This window comes from Lemur catta, chromosome 15 (genome assembly GCF_020740605.2).
Source record: "Lemur catta isolate mLemCat1 chromosome 15, mLemCat1.pri, whole genome shotgun sequence".
Taxonomy (NCBI): Eukaryota; Metazoa; Chordata; class Mammalia; order Primates; family Lemuridae; genus Lemur; species Lemur catta.
The window spans coordinates 53,538,461-53,559,536 of record NC_059142.1 but is presented as its reverse complement, the minus strand read 5'-3'; the positions used below and the strand labels follow the sequence as shown (position 1 = coordinate 53,559,536).

At 42.5% G+C, this 21,076-nt stretch overlaps 1 protein-coding gene across 1 annotated transcript in view; it reads right to left on the bottom strand.

Moving 5' to 3' along the window:
* The window catches only part of SEC14L1 (SEC14 like lipid binding 1), a 51,476-nt gene extending 30,812 nt beyond the window's left edge, over positions 1 to 20,664 (bottom strand). Inside the window, exons 1-2 of the mRNA XM_045569537.1 lie at positions 20,542 to 20,664; positions 18,386 to 18,478 (exon numbers count right to left, since the gene is read on the bottom strand). Of these exons, the coding sequence (XP_045425493.1) occupies positions 18,386 to 18,448 (63 nt within the window). The 5' untranslated portion in view covers positions 18,449 to 18,478; positions 20,542 to 20,664. The remainder of the gene's footprint in view (positions 1 to 18,385; positions 18,479 to 20,541) is intronic.
* Between the last annotated feature and the right edge of the window lie 412 nt (positions 20,665 to 21,076).

The window sequence follows — 21,076 nt, the reverse complement described above, 5'->3', positions numbered from 1 at the left end:
TCTTGCAGATCTGACCAGCAAGTGGGATTAAAATGCTCTGTATAAAAATTTCTCACAACGATCCCCTCCTAAAGAGCAAAAAAAATTGGGCCTGGCGCAGTGGCTCATGCCTGTAATCCTAGTACTCTGGGAGGTAAAGGCAGGAGGATCCCTTCAGATCAGGAGTTCAAGACCAGCCAGAGAAAGAGCAAGACCCCATCTCTACAAAAATCAGAAAAATTAGCCAGGTCTGGTGGCATGAGCCTATAGTCCCAGCTACCTAGGAGGCTGAGGCAGATCGCTTGAACCCAGGAGTTTGAGGTTGCAGTGAGCTATGATGACACCACTGCACTGTAGCCAGGGTGACAGAGTGAGACCCTATCAAAAAAAAAAAAAAAAAAAAAAAGAGCAAAAGAAATTGGTTCTAAATACAGTTCTCTCCATTTTAAGATTTTCTGCCATAAATTTTACATCAATTTTCTTAACTCTTCTGGTGCTGCAAACTAGTGCTAGTACATGACAGTCCCCCAAAATCAGTGAACAAAAGACAAAGGGATGAGGACAAAGGAGCAGGCAAGCAAACAGCACAGAACTAAGATAGCACCAGCAACCCTAATTTGACAGCTCTGTAGCCCCTACCCCTCCCCCAAAAGGCAGTAAGCTTGTGGTTGGGATTTTGTACTGCACATATGGCAGTCATGTGTCCTACAAAAACTGCTCCTGGTTCGTATTAGAAAACTAAGTATATATCCATATTTCACAATACGCAGCAGAATACCATGGCTTCTAAGTTTTGAACCACTGCTATAAGCACAAAACAAGCATGAACACAAAGATTTTTGCTCAAAAGAAAAATAATCATCTAATTTACTAAAACATTAGCATGTTTACATTTGGCTAAAGCAACACTACCATTCAGATATTGCTTTAGATATAAAGTATTAACAGGAGGACAGTTTCAGATTGTTCCTGGTTAAACACAAAAACTGTTCCTTCTCTTGCTGAACCTAACATGTATGCAACTAACTGTACAGCTAAACTCTTGGTTTAACAAGGTCTTCTTGAATATTTTGTCTTAAAGTACTTGTAATATATTCCTCTTTAAGAACTTTCAGGCAAGACCACCTGGAAACTTCTGTTAACACTATGTAATAGATAAACATAGAGTCATCGAGCTTTCAAATAAAACTCAAAGTATAATCTAGTATGCTTAATTGCATCTTCTGCATTTTAATTTAAATTAGACAAATAAGGCCCATTATTGTTCAACTGCTATATTTCTAGAAGATCCCAAGATTGACATCTGAGACATTAGCCTGGGAGCTCCATGCTTTGTTTACTGTCCTGAAGATAACCGTTTAAGACATTCTTGACTGGCTTATCTGGGTACATTTGTCCTTCAGCACTGTCACATGGTGCTCCAAGTCAGAGGGTTCAGGGCACCGCTGGTGTCTCAGTAACTTTTTCATGGTGCCTCAAGGCAAAAGAAAAAAAAAAAATACCAGCCAGGCGTGGTGGCTCACGCTTGTAATCCTAGCACTCTGGGAGGCCAAGATGGGTGGATCGTTTGAGCTCAAGAGTTCGAGACCAGCCTGAGCAAGAGGGAGAGACCCCGTCCTAACTTAAAATAGAAGGAAATTAGCTGGACAACTAAAAATATACAAAAAATATTAGCCGGGCATGGTGGCACATGCCTGTAGTCTCAGCTACTCGGGAGGCTGAGGCAGGAGGATCGCTTGAGCCCAGGAGTTTGAGGTTGCTGTGAGCTAGGCTGACACCACGCACTCTAGCCTGGGCAACAGAGAGAGACTCTGTCTCAAAAAAAAAAAAAAAAAAAAAGTTTATAATTAGCCAACTAAAACAAAGGAATTAGGTATAAGTAAATTCCTTCTATAAGAAAAGATCAAAGGAAAATAAAGATGAAAAAATAGTCTGATTTCAATTTAGGCACAGGGAGTAAAATATTCCCTTTATTATAGGAATACAGGAAATAAATGGATTTAGTCAGTTATCTAATACATTAAAAATATGGCCCTGAAGATAAATATGACTCATGTTGGGACAAGAACTTCCATAAAACAAACAGGGAAGAGGGTACTGAATAACAAGATGTTTTCTGAAAAGGTTTTCAGTTACAGGTAGCCCAGAATCAGGCTTAATGCTAATGGTATTAACATTTTCCACAGAATGAAGAAACACAATCTACTTGGAAGAGAAAGAACGCATGTCAGGAAACAAATCGCTCAGTTCCACTGTGGCCTGAATAAATGTAAACATTAGACTGTTGTTCCCACAGTCCTGGGAGAGTCATCTACTGTTCTCAGGACAAAAGCCTCCTCTGGACAATCCTGCACAATTATCTACCAAAGATTTGATACTGCACCCGCATTTTATGGCCTCAAGCTGAAAACTGTAAACCCAGCTTTCCTAGCAACTTTCCATCCACTCTCCTACCCGACCCTTGCCTCCACCCACCCAATTATCCAGTATGTGGCTCAGCTGTCAAGTGTCCTTTCCCTCCACCCCTCCTGTATGTCACAGTAGGAATAAGACACAAACAGGGGAGGCATGAGGCAGAGCAGATTAAAGCCTGGGCTCCTATGTCAATGGATCTGGATTGGAACCCCAGGGGTAACACCTATAAGCAAAAGCCTCCCGTTGAAGAAAGCAGAAAGCCTGTGAGACATCAAAGATGGAGCCCAGGGGAAAAGTTTTACCACCCAGCAGGGAACCAGATCAGACCAGACAGATCAGAGGTGGAAGAAGGCTGAGGGAAGAGAAAAGCAGAGGTCTGAATCAGGAAAGCCAAGAGTCTTCAGCACAGCAGCTGCTGGCCTCCAGGGGGGCACAGTTGCTCTGCCTGCTGGGGCTCATGGCATCCAGTCAGCTCACACCACTGTCAGCGGACTAGGCAGCCAGGTCACAGTGACCGCTTGTCAAGCAACTTCAACCTCAGTTTCCTCACTTGTAAAATGGGATAAAAGAAGAGCCTACCCACAAAGGAAGTGTGAGCAATAAATGAGACGCTGGCACATAAGCACTCTCTAAATGCTAGCTACTGCTCTTAGACCTTTCATCTGTTCTTTGTTTTGCAAATAGTGGTTTAGTGGTAGGATCCCTGTCCATCACACAGGAGCCCAGGCAATGCGATCATCTCACAGGACTTGTCATTGTCAAATAAAAATACAGAAATGAATCTCTAAACAAAATGTTTTATTTGGGAAAACAGAATTGCAATTCCAGACATACACACAGACTGGGTGGTCTTCACTATGTCCGATGAGCAAAGAGAAGGTTGGAGTTTTATGAGAAAAGTGTTACGTGTTTTGAAAAACTTGCAAGCTCTGACTGGCGAGTGATGGCGGCGGTGGGTAAAACTAATCTTAGAGTTAACAGCAGTTCATGTCAACAGCTACTATGTAAAACTGGTTTTAAGATTACAGCAAGTCATCTCGGCAGCTGGCCTTCAAGATAATCCCGGGACAGTGCTTTTCTTTTCCCCTGATCCCTCGACTCTAATTTAGTTGGGTATGACAAGATAACTCCAATTCATATAATCAATTTTCACAGACTGCACTCTGGTTGGGAGCAGAGCCCATGGAGATGGCTGTGTTGCTCGCTGCAGGCTCCTACGACAGCATGAGCTGCATCAACCCTCTCCAGGAAATAACAAGCCCCCAGAAGGCAGAACCTGTTTTAGAATCACTTCCCATCCCCTGATGGCATAGGGCCGGCCCTACTTAGCCTCCCTGGTACATGACTAGTATTCTCAAACACTTTAAGAGTTTTAAACTTTTAAAGTTAAAAACATGATATAGTTGTATTTGAGGTAATCTTAACATCACTTACGAAGCACTTTAAAAAGTCCTTCATGAAAAACAAACCACGACCATGAGAATCCACAAACATACTTTTTTTTTTACATCTTTCTACTGTCTGGTAACAATGGAATCAAAACCCAGACATCATGTTAATTTCCACAGCTCTAAATTACACCCAGAAGAAAATGAAGACACTGTCATCCCTATTTTCCATTCTCAGCCCATCCAGTCAATACCTACCCCAACTGACATGACCGTCAAAGGACCGTCACTGCTGATTCCCTGCATTGAAGGGCTGCCTGTGCGTATTGAAAAATACTTGAGCCAACAGGCCACTCATGTTAAACACCGACGGGATAATACAAGAATGTTTATTCCCCTCCCCCTCTTAACCTCTGGTTGTTTTCAACCACTAGTTGGGTTTCAAACAAAACTTAATTTAAGGACCTCAATGATTCAGGTTCATGAAAGAACACAAAATCTCTGACTCAGAGAAATCACTTATCAAACTTGAGTAATACACAAACCCATTTTAGAAAAGTTTCCTTGAACCTTTAGTGTTGAAGTTATTTTTATTATAATGTTAAATAGGTGCAAACTAGGTAAAAAAAAAAAAAAGACCTCATAAAATTATAAAATCTGAAATAGCAGCATACAACGTAGTGGGGACAATGAAAATGTGAAGACAGATTTCCCCTTCAGAACCAATATGGGACTGAGCAGCAGGGCACAGCTGTTTCCAACCTGGGGGCCCCCACTGTGACAGGCTGTCTGATGACATCTCTTTGCTCTATTTAAATCTTTGTTTGTACAGCTGCCTGTCTGTGAAGTACACACACCTTGCCCCAATCCCATCATTTACATATTAATTCCACCTCGATTCTTTCTGTATTTGCTTTCAACCATAAAAACCGTATTATCTGTTGCACACAAAATAAACATAAAAGCAAACCCCATACTGTCTGATAGTGCTTAGCTATAAACAGGACAGACATTCAGATGATCTATAATCTGTTTATGTGGTTTTTCAATTATCTAAATAAAAGTACAATATTAACAGATCTCTGTTAGAAAATCAAAGGACATTAGTTAGGAAAAACAGAGGTGTACACATCTTTAAATAGATTCTTATACTTAAGATATCTGGTCTCTGTCAATAAATCTTGAATGTCAAATGCTTCACATGCCACAGTTACTTCAGCCCTAGGCAAATTGGAATGTCTACAGTGCTATGAGGTTTTACTTCTCTTTGTTTTCCATGTGTTTCATTTTGTATTTAAAGCAATCATATGCTGAAAGGATCCAATGGAAACCAAAATATGTTATGATTTTCAAAAACCATTCCTAATCCCCATAAAATTTTTGGTCTAATAAAGAGCAAACTGAGTATAAATATATCTCTGACAACAAAATAGCAGTTTTGCATATTCCTCTTCAAATCAAGTTGGACTTGGCAGAGTACTGTTTTACTTTCCATAGTATAAAAGATAAATTTGTGGACTTCAGAAAAGCATTTGGAATTGCAGCTGTCAGCTTCTAAAGATGCCATGTGTTTGCCCACATAAAAGAATGCAATGAGCTATGGAAATACTATCTGGTTTCATGCACCAGAATAAAAACTCCATGGAGTCAGTTAAGCTGATAGTTGGAGTTGATTTAATTCATCAGGAAAATATCTATCATGTACTATTTATTAAATGCCTATTACACAAGTTGTGCCTCATAGACCTTGAAGCATTTACAATTTAAGTCACACTTAGAAGAACAAAGACAAGAAAATTAGGAGCAATACCTTGACTTGAACACTTAACAGTGGGGTGGGATCACCTGCAGAATATTCTATTTTCTCTACCACTTCCATTCCCTTACTTCAGGAGCTCACCTTTCCTGGAGGGGATTACCCCTCAGCTCATCACTCTACACCTGCTTTTAGGTGCAATTCTTTCTTTGTTAACAAATTAACAGCAATGGCAAGCATGATATGTAAACTAAAGCTGTATTTTGAATAGACAATACAATACAGTGGTTGAATCCCTCAAGGAACTTACCTCTTGGATCTGGAATCTATCAAATATAAAAGAAAAAAATCTAAAAAGATATGCAATTATTTTTGACTGACATTATAGTCAAAAATTAGCCTTTAAAAATGTACAGTACAAGCTGGGTGCAGTAGCTCATACCTATAATCCTAGCTCTCTGGGAGGCTGAGGTGGGAGGATTGCTTGAGTCCAGCACTTTGAAACCAGCCTAAGCAAGAATGAGACCCCATTTCTACAAAACACAGAAAAATTATCCTGTCGTGGTGGTGAACACCTGTACCTGTAGTCCCAGCTACTTGGGAGACTGAGGCAGGAGGATCACTTGAGCCCAGGAGTTTGAGGTTACAGTGAGCTATGATGACACCACTGCACTCTAGCCCAGGCAACAGAGTGAGACCCTGTCTCAAAAAAAAAAAAAAAAAAAAAAAAAGCACAGCACAGACAAACCCAAAAGGCAGAAGCGGCCCAAGTGTCCACTGACAAATGAACGGATAAGCAAAATGTGGTAGGTACGTACAATGGACTATATAATTCAGTCTCGGAAGGAAATTCTGACACACGCCACAACATGGATGAACCCTGAATACATTATGCTAAGTGAAAAGACCTAGTCACAAAAGGTCAAATACCATGTGATACTACTTATATGAAAGAGGTACTAGAGTAGTCAATTCGTAGAGACAGAAAGTAGAATGGTGGCTGCCAGGGGCTGGGGAAAGGAATAATTCAGCATTAGTGTTTAATGGGGACAGAGTTTCAGTTTGGGAAGATGAAAAAGTTCTGGAGATGGATGGTGGTGATGGCTACAATGTGAATGTACTTAATGGCACTGCATTGTACACTTAAAAGTGATTAAAATGGTAAATTTTATTATATATATATACATATTACCACAACAAAAAAGATTTAATGTACAGTACAAATCTACTATATCTGAAAATTAGCAAATGAAGTCATACAACTGATTAAGACAAGTTCAAGGAAGCACACACTTGTTAATATAACCTTGGTAACACTGAATAAACAGGAACAGCGGTCTGGAGGAACAGATAAAGCAGTCAGTCTCCTGGTAACTATTAAATCCTCCACAAGAAAACATAATATAGTAAGAGTCTATCATACAGCCTGTTAAAAAATCATTCCTTTAAAAACTTTTAAACAAAAAAAAAAGTTATAACTGAAACTACTCTCCTTTTTTGCTATTTAATTTACTGAAAACTCAAATTAAGGAGATCTAAACCAATGGGTCTTAAACCTGCACAGGCACCAGAACCACCTGCAGGGCTTGGTTTGAGAACCATCGTTTTATACGCTGCTGGGCCCAACTCCAGAAATTCTGATTCAGTAAAGAATCAGAATTTAGAATTGTTATAATCTGCATTCTGAACCAACTTTGTGTTAAGAAAATCAAAATGAAATAATAGGTATTTGAGGAAGAGCTTTCTAAATGTTAATGGCATAAATCCTGCAACACACCAAGGATCACTGAAATCAATGTATTTCTTAAAATATGAACCTTGTAGAGTTTAGTTCTGGCCTTGGTTTTTAACACATACACAGGCATTGAACCAGGAAAAAGAAAAGAATCACACACAGTTCGTGACTAGGACTACCTAATGTTATGGAATAACTTATTCACTGAGAAAAAAAAAAAATCACGTAATAACCGACCTCTCAGGTTAAACCTGGAAAAGTCCTAAAAGGAAAATTAGGTTACCATTCTATCAGAGCCAAGAATTTTACTTAAAATGAATTTTATTTTACATACTTTTTATATATATGAATATATATATATTCATCACTATGGGAGAAAAGCCACTCAAAAGACTAAGTGATATATAAACCAAGACATGTTTTTTTCAGGCAACTACAGTAATTATAAACTTCAATTCACTGAATAAACTCTATTTTATTCCCAAGATATGATTTGCATCAGATTCTTTTGAAGCATAATCTAAGTAATAAATACAGTCAACCAAAAGAATATATTCTAATGTGACCTTTTATCAAAATTTTCATTACCAGAAGGAGAAGTAACACAGGAAACACAAGCATACATTCCAAAACTCAGTTATTCTTTAGACAAATCTATGTGGAGGATGAGATGGTGTGATTTCCACCCTGGAGATGCGTGCAGTGCCAGCAAGTGGACAGAATGAGGCAGAGGACAGTGAGGTAACAGGGCCCTACAACGCACAGAGATGGAACTCCAGCTGGGTGCAACTGAACCTGACCAGGTGGAGTTAGCCAGGTTAAGAAAGGGGGGAAAGGTATTCCACGCAGGTATGTGAAAAGGCACCGAGGCCATGAAAAAATGGGTATAGCTAGGAAAGGGCGAGTAATTTAACATAAGGAGATTGAGGAGTAGATGTGCGGGCCTCACCCGAGGAGACAAGGCCCCAGGGAAAGGCAGGAAGCAGGTGAAGGGCCCTAGGTACCAAGCTAAAGGTCTGAACTTCATCTCCCAGGTGAGGCACAGGCACTTCCTTATTTCAAACTAGCAAATGACAAGGTCAGATTGACAATTTAGAGGTCTCTCTGGTAGCAGCCCTGAGGATGGGATGCGGTGCAAGGGGGTTGGAGTGGGAGTCCGGACGCTGTCGTGTGAGGAGTGGTCTGGGGCTGGGCCCTGGAAGAGGCAAAGTCAGAACCCATTTAGAAGACACTTCTACCAGCTCCACTCTGGTCACCACTAAATGAAGCAGAGGGGTGAGGAGGGAAGGCTGCCAGGGAGGCCTGGGTTTCTGCCCTGAGGGTAAGATAAGAGGTGGAGCCCCTGTTAAAAGAAGCTGCTCAGGCTGCCTGCGGTGGCTCACTCCTATAATCCTAGCACTCTGGGAGGCCGAGGCAGGAGGATCGCTCGAGGTCAGGAGTTCGAGACCAGCCTGAGCAAGAACGAGACCCCATCTCTACTAAAAATAGAAAGAAATTAGCTGGATAACTAAAAATATATACATAAAAAATTAGCCAGGCATGGGGGCGCATGCCCGTAGTCCCAGCTACTCGGGAGGCTGAGGCAGGAGGATTGCTTGAGCCCAGGCGTTTGAGGTTGCTGTGAGCTAGGCTGATGCTACGGCACTCTAGCTCGGGCAACAGAGCGAGACTCTGTGTCAAAAAAAAAAAAGCTGCTCAGAAGAAAAGGTAGAGCTTCTCAGAGCATTTTATTGGTTTGGTTTTTTACTGGTTTGTGTTTGTGTGCTTTCCTGTTGGGGTGTGTTTTTGGTGCAGGCAGGTGGGGGTGAATTCTGTTTCAGAGGTACTAAATCTGCCTTGACACACTGAAATGGAGATGTCTAGCAGGCAGCTGGCTACGAGTCCGGAAGCTCTGGAGAGGCATCTAGGCTGGAGTAAAGCTTTGAGATCTCTGGTTTACAAAGAGGCAGTTGAAGCCACAGGTTTAAATGAGGCTAAATGCCCAGGAAGAGCTGTCAGGTGAAAAAGCTGAATAGCTGTGCCTAACATAGCACCAACTACTAATTAAAGCACCTATTATGATCAGGAAACACAAAATATGCAACTGAGGGTCCACAAATAGCAAAACGAGAAGAAAAGGAAGAGGGGATCTCTATCCAAGAAGGCAAGAAAGTGGGACAGAGAAAGAAACGTAAGAAAGATCAGAAGGGGTGTGCCAAAAACTTGGGAGGGAGAGAGCTAAGCACGCAGCCATTGGATCAAATATACATAAGACATTTACAAATCGGTTCCTTATCAATAACTCAAAACACACCACTGCAAAAACACAGCAGTACAGATCTAGGAAGAGAGGCAGATTACTGAAGGAAAATGGATTCAGTCTATATAAAGATACACATAAAATTATCTTATATAATGATACATAATTATATGTCATCATAGCTTATGTAGCCTCAAACTTCTGGGCTGAAGGATCCCCTTGTCTCAGCCTCCCGAGTAGCTCGGACTACAGGTGTGCATCATGATGCCCTGCTGATTTTTCTATTTTTTAGTAGACATGGCGTCTCACTCTTGCACACATTGGTCTCGAACTCCTGACCTCAAGCAAACCTCCCTGCCTCCCAGAGTGCTAGGATTACAGGCGTGAGCCACTGCACCTGGCCAAGACTTTTTTTTTTCATTTATTTTTTCAAAAACCAAGTACTGTCATCCCTTGGTATCCTGGGGGGCAGTAAATTAGTTCCAGGACCCCCCCGACACATACAAAAATCCTCAGATGCTCAAGTCCCTGATATGAAATGGCACAGAAATCACTTCTCGGCCTTTTGGCTTAGATCAAGTATAAAATGGCACAGTATGTGCATATGATGTATGCACATACTCCTGTATACTTTAAATCATCTCTAGAGTACTTATAATATCCAATGCAATGTAAATAATTGCTACACTGTATTCTATATATTTTTTGTCATTTATTTTATTACTTTTTCCCCTGCATTTTTTTGAACCGAGGTTGGTGGAATCTGTGGATGCAGAGCCCAAGGATACAGAGAGCCTACTGTACTCCTAACATCAGATCGTACCTTTCAAGAGAATTACAATGCAATATACGCTTTCTGTTACAACATGTAAAATAATTACTAGAAATACACAAAGCTGTCTATTTCACTCTTATAAAGGTCAAAAAAATCAAGAAAGATGGATCAATCATACTATCTGCCAACGAAAATCCTCTCCACAGTGTGCATTTCCCTGTGCATTGGGCTCCCCGAGCAGCCCGATATCCCTATCCAGGGCTCTAATGAAAGAAGGAAAAGGACAAGGAGTGACTGACCAGCACAGCTGGACACCTCCAACACTACCACCACCCACCTCATCAGCCCCAGGCCAGACTGCTGCCAAGCATTTGCTCCATGCACTATGAAGAAACACTGCCAATAAATTAATCCCTCTCAACTGCTTTCAGTACAAAATATGAAGACCAATTCAGTGGGTTAAAAAGTAACTATAAATAGAATGGCCCAGTTTAATTTGGGAAAAAGCATTTTGCATCTTATTTGCAACTCAAAATTACCTAGAATAATCATGGGAACGAAGGGGAGCAGCTGGTTTTGACCATTAGTTTCAACCTCTATCAGCAAATGTTCAAACAAAACTGCTAAAAAGTGGCTGACCTGATTGAATTTAGGTCTGTGCCTTTTCCTTGTGCCTATTTGCTGTAATAAACAATTAAATCAGCAAAAGGTTAAGGTAATTGAACAGGACAAACAGCCCAGTTTCTCTAACAAATCAATAGCACAAAAGGAAACAAAAGAGAAGGGAGAATGTTAGAAAATAAAGGAGACTTAAGAAACATAATGACCAAACGTAAATGGTTTTATTTCAACAGGATCCAAATAACTTATAAAAAAACATTTTTTAGACAATTGAGAGAATCTGAACATGGACTCTGTATTAGATGATATCAAGGAATTATTAGCATTTTTGTTAGATGTGATAATAACATAGTAGTTATGTTTAAAAAAGAAAAAGGTCCTTAACAGTTAGAGATTCACGCTTAAGTATTTATTGATGAATGAATGATATTTGAAATCTGCTTTTAACACATAAGGAAAAGAAAAAGTGGGGAGAATAGATGAAAAAAATATTGGCAAGATGTTGATAATATCAGAACCGGGTGATAGGTACATGGCATTTATTGTATAATTCTCTACTTGTATATGCTTGAAATTTTCCAAAATACAAGGTTTTGGTTCTGTTTGTTTTTACGAAACAGGTTAATCAGAGAGGCAAGGAGCTGAATCTGATCCATACTTTTTTTTAGTTTATTTTTTTTAGAGACGGGAACAAGCGGTCTCACTCTTACTCAGGGTGGTCTTGAACCCCTGAGCTCAAGCAATCTTCCCGCCTCAGCCTCCAAGAGTGCTAGGATTACAGGCGTGAGTCATCACGCCCAGCCCACGTTTATTTCTCCTTGAAACATATTCCTTTTGCAACAAGCGCCTTCACCCTAGCACATTAAGAACAATTCAGAATGCACCCTGTGTCAGGAGTGAGGGAGCAAAAGGGAAAAGGTCCGGCTTTGTACAAAGCAGCATGTGCCATAATTGTCCATTTTCAAAACCAAGTAAATCTAACTAATTACACCTCAGCTTTTATTAAATGCAATAGGACTGATTCACACTGTGGCATTCAACAATTTTATAAACGAGAAGAGCACAATCCTCCACTAAAAACTGACCAGTACACTTAATATATCATAGAAAAAACATTTTCCTCCACATTCAGACCTGAACAAAGTTGAGTTTTAAGCCAGCTACCCCCAAAACTAGATTGCTTATTCATGTGAGTAAAAATGAACTCTAATGCACATTAGGCTGCCTGAAAAACCTAACAATACCTTGATTAATAAAAAACATGTATTTCAATATCACACCTAACTCCCAGAAACAAGAATCAGAAATATGAAAAGGTGCAGGGATGAAATTTAGGAATGAGACAAAGAGGATGTGCTTTGAGAAGATGAAAGATGGAATGAAAATATCTCATAATAACTAAAATAATGCTGAAGACCGGATGTGCGTGGGCCTTGAGTAAGAGGAAGAAAACAAAGTCAGAGAAAGGGGATGGCAGCTCAGGATATTTTCAGGCAAGGAAGGGAAGGGTGAGTGGATGGAGCTTCAGAAGGCCACTGGCTGCCACACAGACCAAGAAAGGGCAAAGCATGGAGGGGTTCCAGCTGGACCTGGGCTCCCCAGCCTCAACCAACCAAAGAAACCATCTGGAAACAGCTGCACGTGGGGTGGCTTTTGTTCCAAAGATGACTCCTCAGAAAGTGCTCTACCTCGGGATTTCTGCACACCATACCCTCACTCCACAAAGACCAGGCTCAATTTAAGGAAGAGCAGGATCTCCTCACCCTGTAAGATATACAAGTCTATCCCAGGGTCCCCATGTCTCCTTAACTGTTTAATATATGAAATTGGAATGGATGAAATAAAGCTTAAATATCAATGCCTACTGATCTAAAAGAGATACACGCATTCATGGTGGAGTCCTTTATTTACATATAAACTGACTCTGTCCCCTGGTATTTGAAGGTGGGGAAAAGGGCAGGATATGAGAAAGGGGGAGAAGGAGGCCATGGCTACCAACAAGCCCTGCGTCACCCACATTCCCCCTGCAGTCTGCTTCCCTCCAGCACCGCCTTGCAGCAGCCTTCCACTAGTCCCTGACCTAGTTACCAGGTTACAGAGCTCATCTCTGGCAGGCCTGGATTTGTACCTAGTCTCAAAGCAAATCTCCTTCTCTTCCTTTCATTCTCTAATCTTAGTGGGAAGATATAAGACATCTGAGAGGAAAGGGGAAAGTGCCCCAAAAGCCAGAGAATGAAACAAACAAAATAAAGCAAAAGGATGAGGACAGCAAAAACAAATTTTGTTGGAGCAATTTGTACACTGGCAAATAGGTTTTTTGGTTATCCAACCTAGAAAAGCGTAGCGAATAAACTGTTTTGACAGTGTTTGCCAACAGGGTTTTTAGATAACTTATGAAGATGTAAAAAACAATTGGCCAGTTTCATCACAAAAGGTCTTTGGTCCTAAGGGAGGCACTGTTTAATTGAAGTACCAAAGTATGTTACTTCTGTTGCACGGAGAAAACATAAATCCCTTGTCTGAAAACAGGATGGGATATATTTTAGATCTGAGTTTTCACCAAACCTATTTACAAAGTCCACGTATTCAAAGTTCATGTGAACAAACAGAAATCAGCTGATCGCATACGTCTGTGCACTTTCTATGTACTTAGCACCAACACTTGGAGGAAGAGAAGTAACAGGCAAGGTCACCACCCTGAAGGAACACATGAAATAGTTGGAAAACACCACTCAGGAACCTTTGAGAATAAAAGAAACTCCAACCACAAATGAAAGTACCTAATACTGATGACAAGGTGGAGAACACGTCAGAGGGAAGGGAGAGAAACATGAATGGCATCTCCAGAGGCATAAGGAAGCCGGGTGGGACCAGATGAGCAGGATTTGAAGAGACAGATGGGGAAAGGCAAACATCTGAGGTAAAGACATATGAAAAGAAAAGAAAAGAAAAGAAAAGGGGGACTGGAAAAGACACTGTATGTCCAGGCACACGGGAACAGGATAAAAACCCATTTTTAAAGTTCATGTTGGGAAGTGTGCATAATTTATGAAATAAGGTTAAACAGGCAGGGTAGAACACAGTCACGAAGGGCCTCAGGAAAAAAAGCACAGGAGTTTAGAAGAGAGAGGGCAGATAACAGGAAATCCTTCAACAGAGGACTGTCGAAACAGAAAGTGTGTGGCAGCAGAATGCAGGGTGACCTAAAGGCACAAAACACATCAGGTAAGGAAAACAACAAATAACCTCTGGTCTCCCTCCTTTCCTTACCCAAAGGAACGAGGACTTAGGGTGGAACATGGCGGTGGCCGGGAGAGACAGGAACAGAGCTGTGTGTCTGCTGAGGGCCCAGAGAAGCTGAAGGGGTCCAGGAGAACAGGGAGACTGGGCTGAGTGCGAGGGTGAAGAGAGCAAAGAACGAGGTGACCACATCTGCTACGATAATGGAAAGCCCAGGCAAAAAGGTCACCAGACAAGCTTAAGATTTCTGGGATGTACAGAACCTAGTGAAGCCTCTTCCATTATGTTTTCCAGCAGGTCCAAATGACAGCTGTCCTCAGCAGAAAAAAGACCAGAGACCAAGTCATCGCCTCACCTGCAGCTGTCACCAGAGGTCTGGTCCAGAAGGTGAGCTCTCGAGTTCTTCCTCCTCTCACGGGACTCCCAGTAAGGGCACCTAACCGTTTCTGTCCCACACTGCCCTCCTACACCGTGTGTCCTCTCATCTCCTTCATTTTTCCTTTGAATCCTTTATTAAGGGGCCATTAACATGGGTTTCTAATCTGTGGGGTCACATCACTCTGCCCACATGAGACTGTAAATCTTTTAAGGCACAATCAACTGCAGTGTCCTTCGCTGATTCATTTCTCCTCCCCACAAGCCAGGCAAAGTAGCCCTCGGAAATGTTTTTGGCTGGGACTAGAAAATTTAAAGACATCTTCATGGATAAGAACCTTCATAAAATATTTCAGGATATACATTATCGGGGGAAGGAGAAACATGGTATGAAAAAAAGGACACTAAACTCAAGAATCAGATCTCTGCCACCAACTGTGTGAGCTTTAATGCCTCGGAGTCTCAGATTCCTCACTGTCAAAGTCGGGGTTGAGCTAGGTGACTTCTCCAACTCACGGAAGCTCTAATATTCTGATTCTGGGCTCATACCTAACCAAAGAACACCAGTCAAATGCTGCAAATGCCTGTTGAAAAACTTCGATTTTGCTTGTTTAAATACCATGCTTTAATTCAAACGAGTTAATGAGAACTTGAAAACAAATGGTAAATTTTCATTAAATCAATCAAAATGCAATTAACATATTTGATCCCTGCTGTGTACATATTTTACACCAGGCACTTTCCACCTAAACAATTTCCTGGCAATGCTAAATAATAACGACCCTCCTGGTTAAAACAAACAAGGGTGTTGAGTGGGTGCTGTTTTCTCCCAGTTCCTCTCCTCAGAGGAACTGAGCCCATATAAACCAAGATTTGGGTCCCCTACCCATGACCGCAGGACCACCACCTCCCAGCCACTCCCAGCACTGCCACGCACTGTGATTACTGGGGCACGTTCACTTTTTGACATTTCCACAAATATGTCAGTTGAAGCTATGGTTCTGTTCTCATCTTAACTGGGTATCTCTTTCCTCACTCTGAATGACGAAGTGAAAAGGATATTTCTAGATTAACTCTATCATACTATTATTTTTCCTCAATGAGAAAAAAATAAAGCAAAGTAAATACTGAGAATTTTATACCGTACAATTACAGTCAAAAAAGGGAGCAAATGACACCTTACAAAAGTCACTAACAACTTAATAAACATTCTAATTTGGGGGAAAAAAAGGTAAGTAATATATTTCATTTTCAGATTAAAAAATATTCTCTAACAATTCAAAAGAAAATTTCCTGAAGCTGGTGGGTCCAGGGGAAAAAAAAAGAAAAGAAAAGAAAATTAACCACTGCCTCAAAACAAAAAAATTTAAAAATGGCTTTTTTTTTTTTCCAAGACAAGTCTCACTCTATTGCCCCAGGTAAGTGCAGTCATTGTAGCTCACAGCAACCTCAAACTCCTGGGCTCAAGCAATCCTCCTGCCTCAGCCTCCCAACTAATTTTTTCTATTTTTGGTAGAGACAAGGTCTTGCTTTTGCTTAGGCTGGTCTCGAACTCCTAACCTCAAGCAATCCTCCCGCCTCAGCCTCCCAGAGTGCTAGGATTACAGGCGTAAACCACGAAAATGGCTTAATTTTAAAAGATTGGGGGTGGCTCAGAATTTGAATTTCAAGTTCTTCTGTAAATTCATGCATAAAATTGGCAAGGCAAACTTCACAATTTTGAAAATAGCAACAGTAAGGAAATAAGGAAGTTTGAACATAAGACAATCAAAACACCTCTTTATTAAATCTAACATTTGGCTAAGAGACCAACCTTTGCTTCAAACTACCAGGGTAGCATCAAGCTTTTTAAATCACACCAAATGTTCTGGAAAGCATCACCCCATCACGGTGCCTGTCCCACCTCACCCTCTGCCCGCAGGCCCCCAGTCCCAGGCAGAGGGACAGATACTCTGCTTTAGACAAAGCTGCCTTTCCGCCTCCACTACCCCTGATGCCTCTTCCCTGGACTCTCATCCGCCCAGCTAACTGAAGGAGGGTCAGGAAATTCACCAGGGCACACCATCCACAGCTGGCCAATATCCTATATCCTAGGGCCAGGAGGAAAAAACGAACCAGATCAAGTTTCTCTCGAGAATGTGAACTAGGAAATGTGACAAGAACTGGTCACTTAGAAACTGAAAGAATGCAACAAGAAATGCCACAAAGTTGAACTGGGGCCAGAGGGGTTTTGGCCAGCTAAGAAAGCCCCTGAACTAAAGCCACAGGGCTGGGGAAACTGGGAGTTAGCCAAGAAGCCAGCTGGCGGTGGGAGAGAAAGGCAGAGTCCCAGGAGGTGAAATGAAGCTCCAGGGACAACTGCTGCCGAGGCCCCCAGAGCTGCCAGGAACCACCCTCCAAAGCCTGGCTCTTGCTCAGCCCATCCCCGCTGGAATTCCTAGATTTTTGTGCGATTCCTATCACACCACAAGTGTTCCCACTAACAAAACTCCTCTCAAGCTGGCTGGAATGAGTCTTCACTCCATACAACCAAAAGCCAAAACAACACAGATAACATGCAAATAGGAACCACCTTTCTGATAAGTCAATGAAATACTGAACAGTCCTACTTAAATATATTTAACAAAAATACAGAACTTCTAAAATATATTTAATACAAATACCCGCACATAAACACAAACAAAAGCCTCACCTGACAGAGAAGGGGCACAAGGGAACTTTCTGGAGTAATTGACGCAAATGCTGTTTCGATAGAGGGTGTGGGTGACTCTTTTATTAAAATTGATCAAACTGTACATCTGACATGTGAACATTTTATTGTACGTAAATTATACCCCAATTAAAAAAAAAAACCTCCCCTAATCTAAATTGTTCCCTTGAGAGCACTTGAGTTTTTGTTTTGTTTTTTAAAACTCATCTAGATACATCTCCCAAACACGATGCTGAGCAGAAGCGGCCAGATGCTAAAACACTGAGCTTCTATTTATATAAAGAACATAAGCAGGGAACAGTCACTTATGGTGTTAGAATCCAGATAGTGGCTAACTGCAGGGGTGAGGGGATAAGTGGGACTTCTTTCTGGGCTCCTTATGTTCTGATATTGGTGCTAGTAACACACGTATGTTCAGTTTGCCGTACATATTTTCATCAGGTGTATGTTTATGACAGATGCATTTGCCTGTATGCATATTATGCCTTAATAATAACCCAAAAGAGAAGGAAAGAGAAAGAATACCCTATTGTAATACAAAAGTGATCAGAAAAGATTTTTGTTTTGCATCTAGTAAAATGCCTATTTTCAGCCAAATTCTCCACGTAAATAAAGAAAATTAAGACTTTAGTTACCCCATTTGTGGAATTCTAACTTGACTCATGGATTTGATATTAGGAGGAAAAACTCATTCAACAGAGTCATTTGAACAACTTAAGTACAATTCCATGTTATAATGATCAGTTCTAAGACTATATAAAGTGAGTTCACCCATAACCAGAGCACTCTTCAAATAAGCAGCAGCAGGAAGAAATCACACTCCATATCCCTTTTCTATTTTAATAAAGGAAAAAAAGAGCAAAACCCAGAGGAAGAAGTATTTAGTCAGAATCCCACTTCTGTATTTTCAAAGGGAGAAATAACTTAAATTCATACATTACCCTGGGGTGCATTTTTTAAAAACACATAGATTTTAATTTTCAGAGGCTCATATTTTAAAAACATTTTACAGACCACAGATATAATTCATAAACATAGAAACAGAATAAGTGAAGCAATGAAAACAAACAACGTTGTTTACAGATCATCAAATTCTAAGACTGTATTTAAAAAAAATAAGCCAAAGAATAAATTGAAATGTAAAGTACTTACAGCCATAATTAATTCAAAGGGGTGTTTATACACCCTCACTGGTGACTGGTATTTCTGCACCATGATTGTAATGCAATAGCAATCCTCTCACACCTGCAAAACATGAACATATGTGATAAATAACCACCATACAGAAAAAACTAAGTCTGCACTGACACATCATACCACATTCTAAGGACAGAAAGAGACCACAATAGGTCATCAGAAGATGATACTTACATACAGAAGGCAGGGGGAAGTAGTAAGATAATAAGAAAAGGAGAAGAAAGCCCCAGCACAGTGAGAGAAACAGCACAGTGTGAGGGTGGAGGCCTCCATTCCCCTCCTCTGCATGGGTGAGATGACCTGAGTCCTTTCCAGCAAGGAAACATCATGATTCCATTATTCTAATAACTGATAGAATTAATGTTTAAGTCATTTTCTCTTGAACAACTTCTACTAGGAGACAAATAAAAATGGTCACATGTTAAGACATCAGCTCTGGTAAGACAAAAATAAAAGTGGAAAAATACTACTGTATCTCAAATTATGGAATAATCCTCAAAAGCCAGCTTCAAAAGAAACTTTCGTCAACTCCTTTTTTCTGTGTACACTACAATTTTGAAGATCTGTCTTCCAGTGGCAGAGATCCCAAGTACTCTGGCTAGAGGCTCCGCTGAAATCCCCAGCCTCAAATGGCTGCGATATCTGTAAGTAGTCAATTAAATGCTCAAGCCTAATTCACAGGTCAAGGAATCCTCCTGCGAGGTACATAATCACACTCTAGTGCCAGCCCAGTGGATTTTCTGAAAACACACTTCTATTTCGAGTCCTCTGTGACTCTTTATTCCCCTATTTAAAGTGAGGAAGAAAAATAATTCGAAGGAGCCTAGCTGTCCTGCTGAGGATAATCATTAAGAATGGTATTTTATGCTGAATATGGTAAGAGGATATTCAAAAGTACAAAACGGAATATCCTCAAAAAGCCCAAAGTCTAGCTGTTAAAAAAAAAAGTTAGGAAAACATATTTTATTTCAGAAAATGTCTATCTATATTATTACATTTAAACATGTCTGGAACTCTTTTTGGTATGCGTGGCATACCTCGCACAAGGAGCAGATTATAATGGAAAACAGCACCACTTGACAGAGGGAAAACTGCTAAGGAAAAACTGTGGGTGACCTCAAGTAAGCCGTCTTAATTCTCTAGGACACAGTTTCATCTCTGTAAAACGAGGTTCTGGGGGAGATGATTTTGAAAGACTTCCAACTCTAAAATCGTGAGAATTGGAGCCAAAGTCTTGAGTTCTCCTCCAAACTCAAGTTAAAGCTGTCGTTAATCTTGATTCTGGGGCCGATGCGTCCCAGTGCACTGGGGCCACGTTCTATTTCGCTTTTGCAAACCTTACAAATGTTGGTGCGCAGTGGGAATCTAATCATCTTTTTAAAATTTAATTGAGAAAATTAATTTTAGGTTATCGCCCAGATAAGAGGAAGACGATTACCAGGTACGAACAGGTGTAGAGAGGATGCAAAACAGTGTAATGCTCGTTTAAGAAACTGTGATATCCACTCAGGATTCCACTGCCTGGCAGAACCCAAGCGACTACACTAAAGAACCTGCTAATTCACGAGCTTCTGAACTCCTGCCAGTTCCCGGCTTCCGATGCTCTGGTCCAGATAAACGCCCTACGCGAGCATCCGGAGTAACAACGGCTCAGAGACATCAAGGACCCGGGCTGCCTCTATTGCATGACAATTGGAGTTTAAAATGAGCCAATGGCCAGACCCAGGGAATACGTCCCAAGCAGGCTGGGGGGGGCGGGGGGCGGATACTCGGGACCGCTCCGCAGGGGTCCTGCGCGGCTGCTCCCAAGGGGACCCGGCCGGGGCGACCCGGAGGACGCGGGCCGGGGACGGGCTCCGGACCCGAACTCTGCTCCCCGCAAGGAGGGGCTCGGGAGTGGGCAGCCTGGCGGGTGGGGGCGGGGGACGGGAGGAGCGGCGAGGGGCGAGGGGCGAGGGGAGGCGGGCCGAAGAGAACCGGGGCTGGGGCAGGACGCGAGCGACGGGCAGGCGGCCGAGGGTCCGGGGCCCACCCGGGAGGTGCCGGACCCCGGCGGGGCGGGGGCGGGGCGGGGGGCGCGCCCGGAGCCCACCGCGGCGACGCGCGCCTACCTCTTGTCAGAAAGGCCGGGGCCGGGACGCGGGGCGGCGGGGGGCGCTCATGCCGGCGGCTCCGTGCTGCCGTCGCCGTTCCACTGCTCGGCGGCCGCAGCTCGACCGCCGGTTCCGGGGAGGGGGCCGGGGGGGAGGGAGTGGGGAGGGGCGCGGCGAGGGCACGAGTGGTTGTTACGGGTGACGGGGAGGGCGGGGCCGAGTGCCGGAAGGGGCGCGCATGCGCGAACGTGGCCGAGGGGGCGGAGGTGGGAGCGGGCGACAGTTGCTAGGGAGGAGGAGGGGGTGACAACCGGGCCGGGCCCGAGCTGCGCAGGCGCAAGCTCCAGGGCGGCGGGCGCGGGAAGAGCTCGGAGAAGACGTCAGCCCTATTGCACGGCTGGTTTCGCCGGAGGCCCCGTGGCTCCGCCCAGTTCTGCGTCACGGGGCGGGGTCATGCGGGGGCGGGGCTCCGCGAGTAGCGGGCGGAGGTGGAGTGAGGCACCGTGGGGGCTGCGAGCCCGGGGAGCGCTTCCGCCGGGCGGGCGGGCGCGGG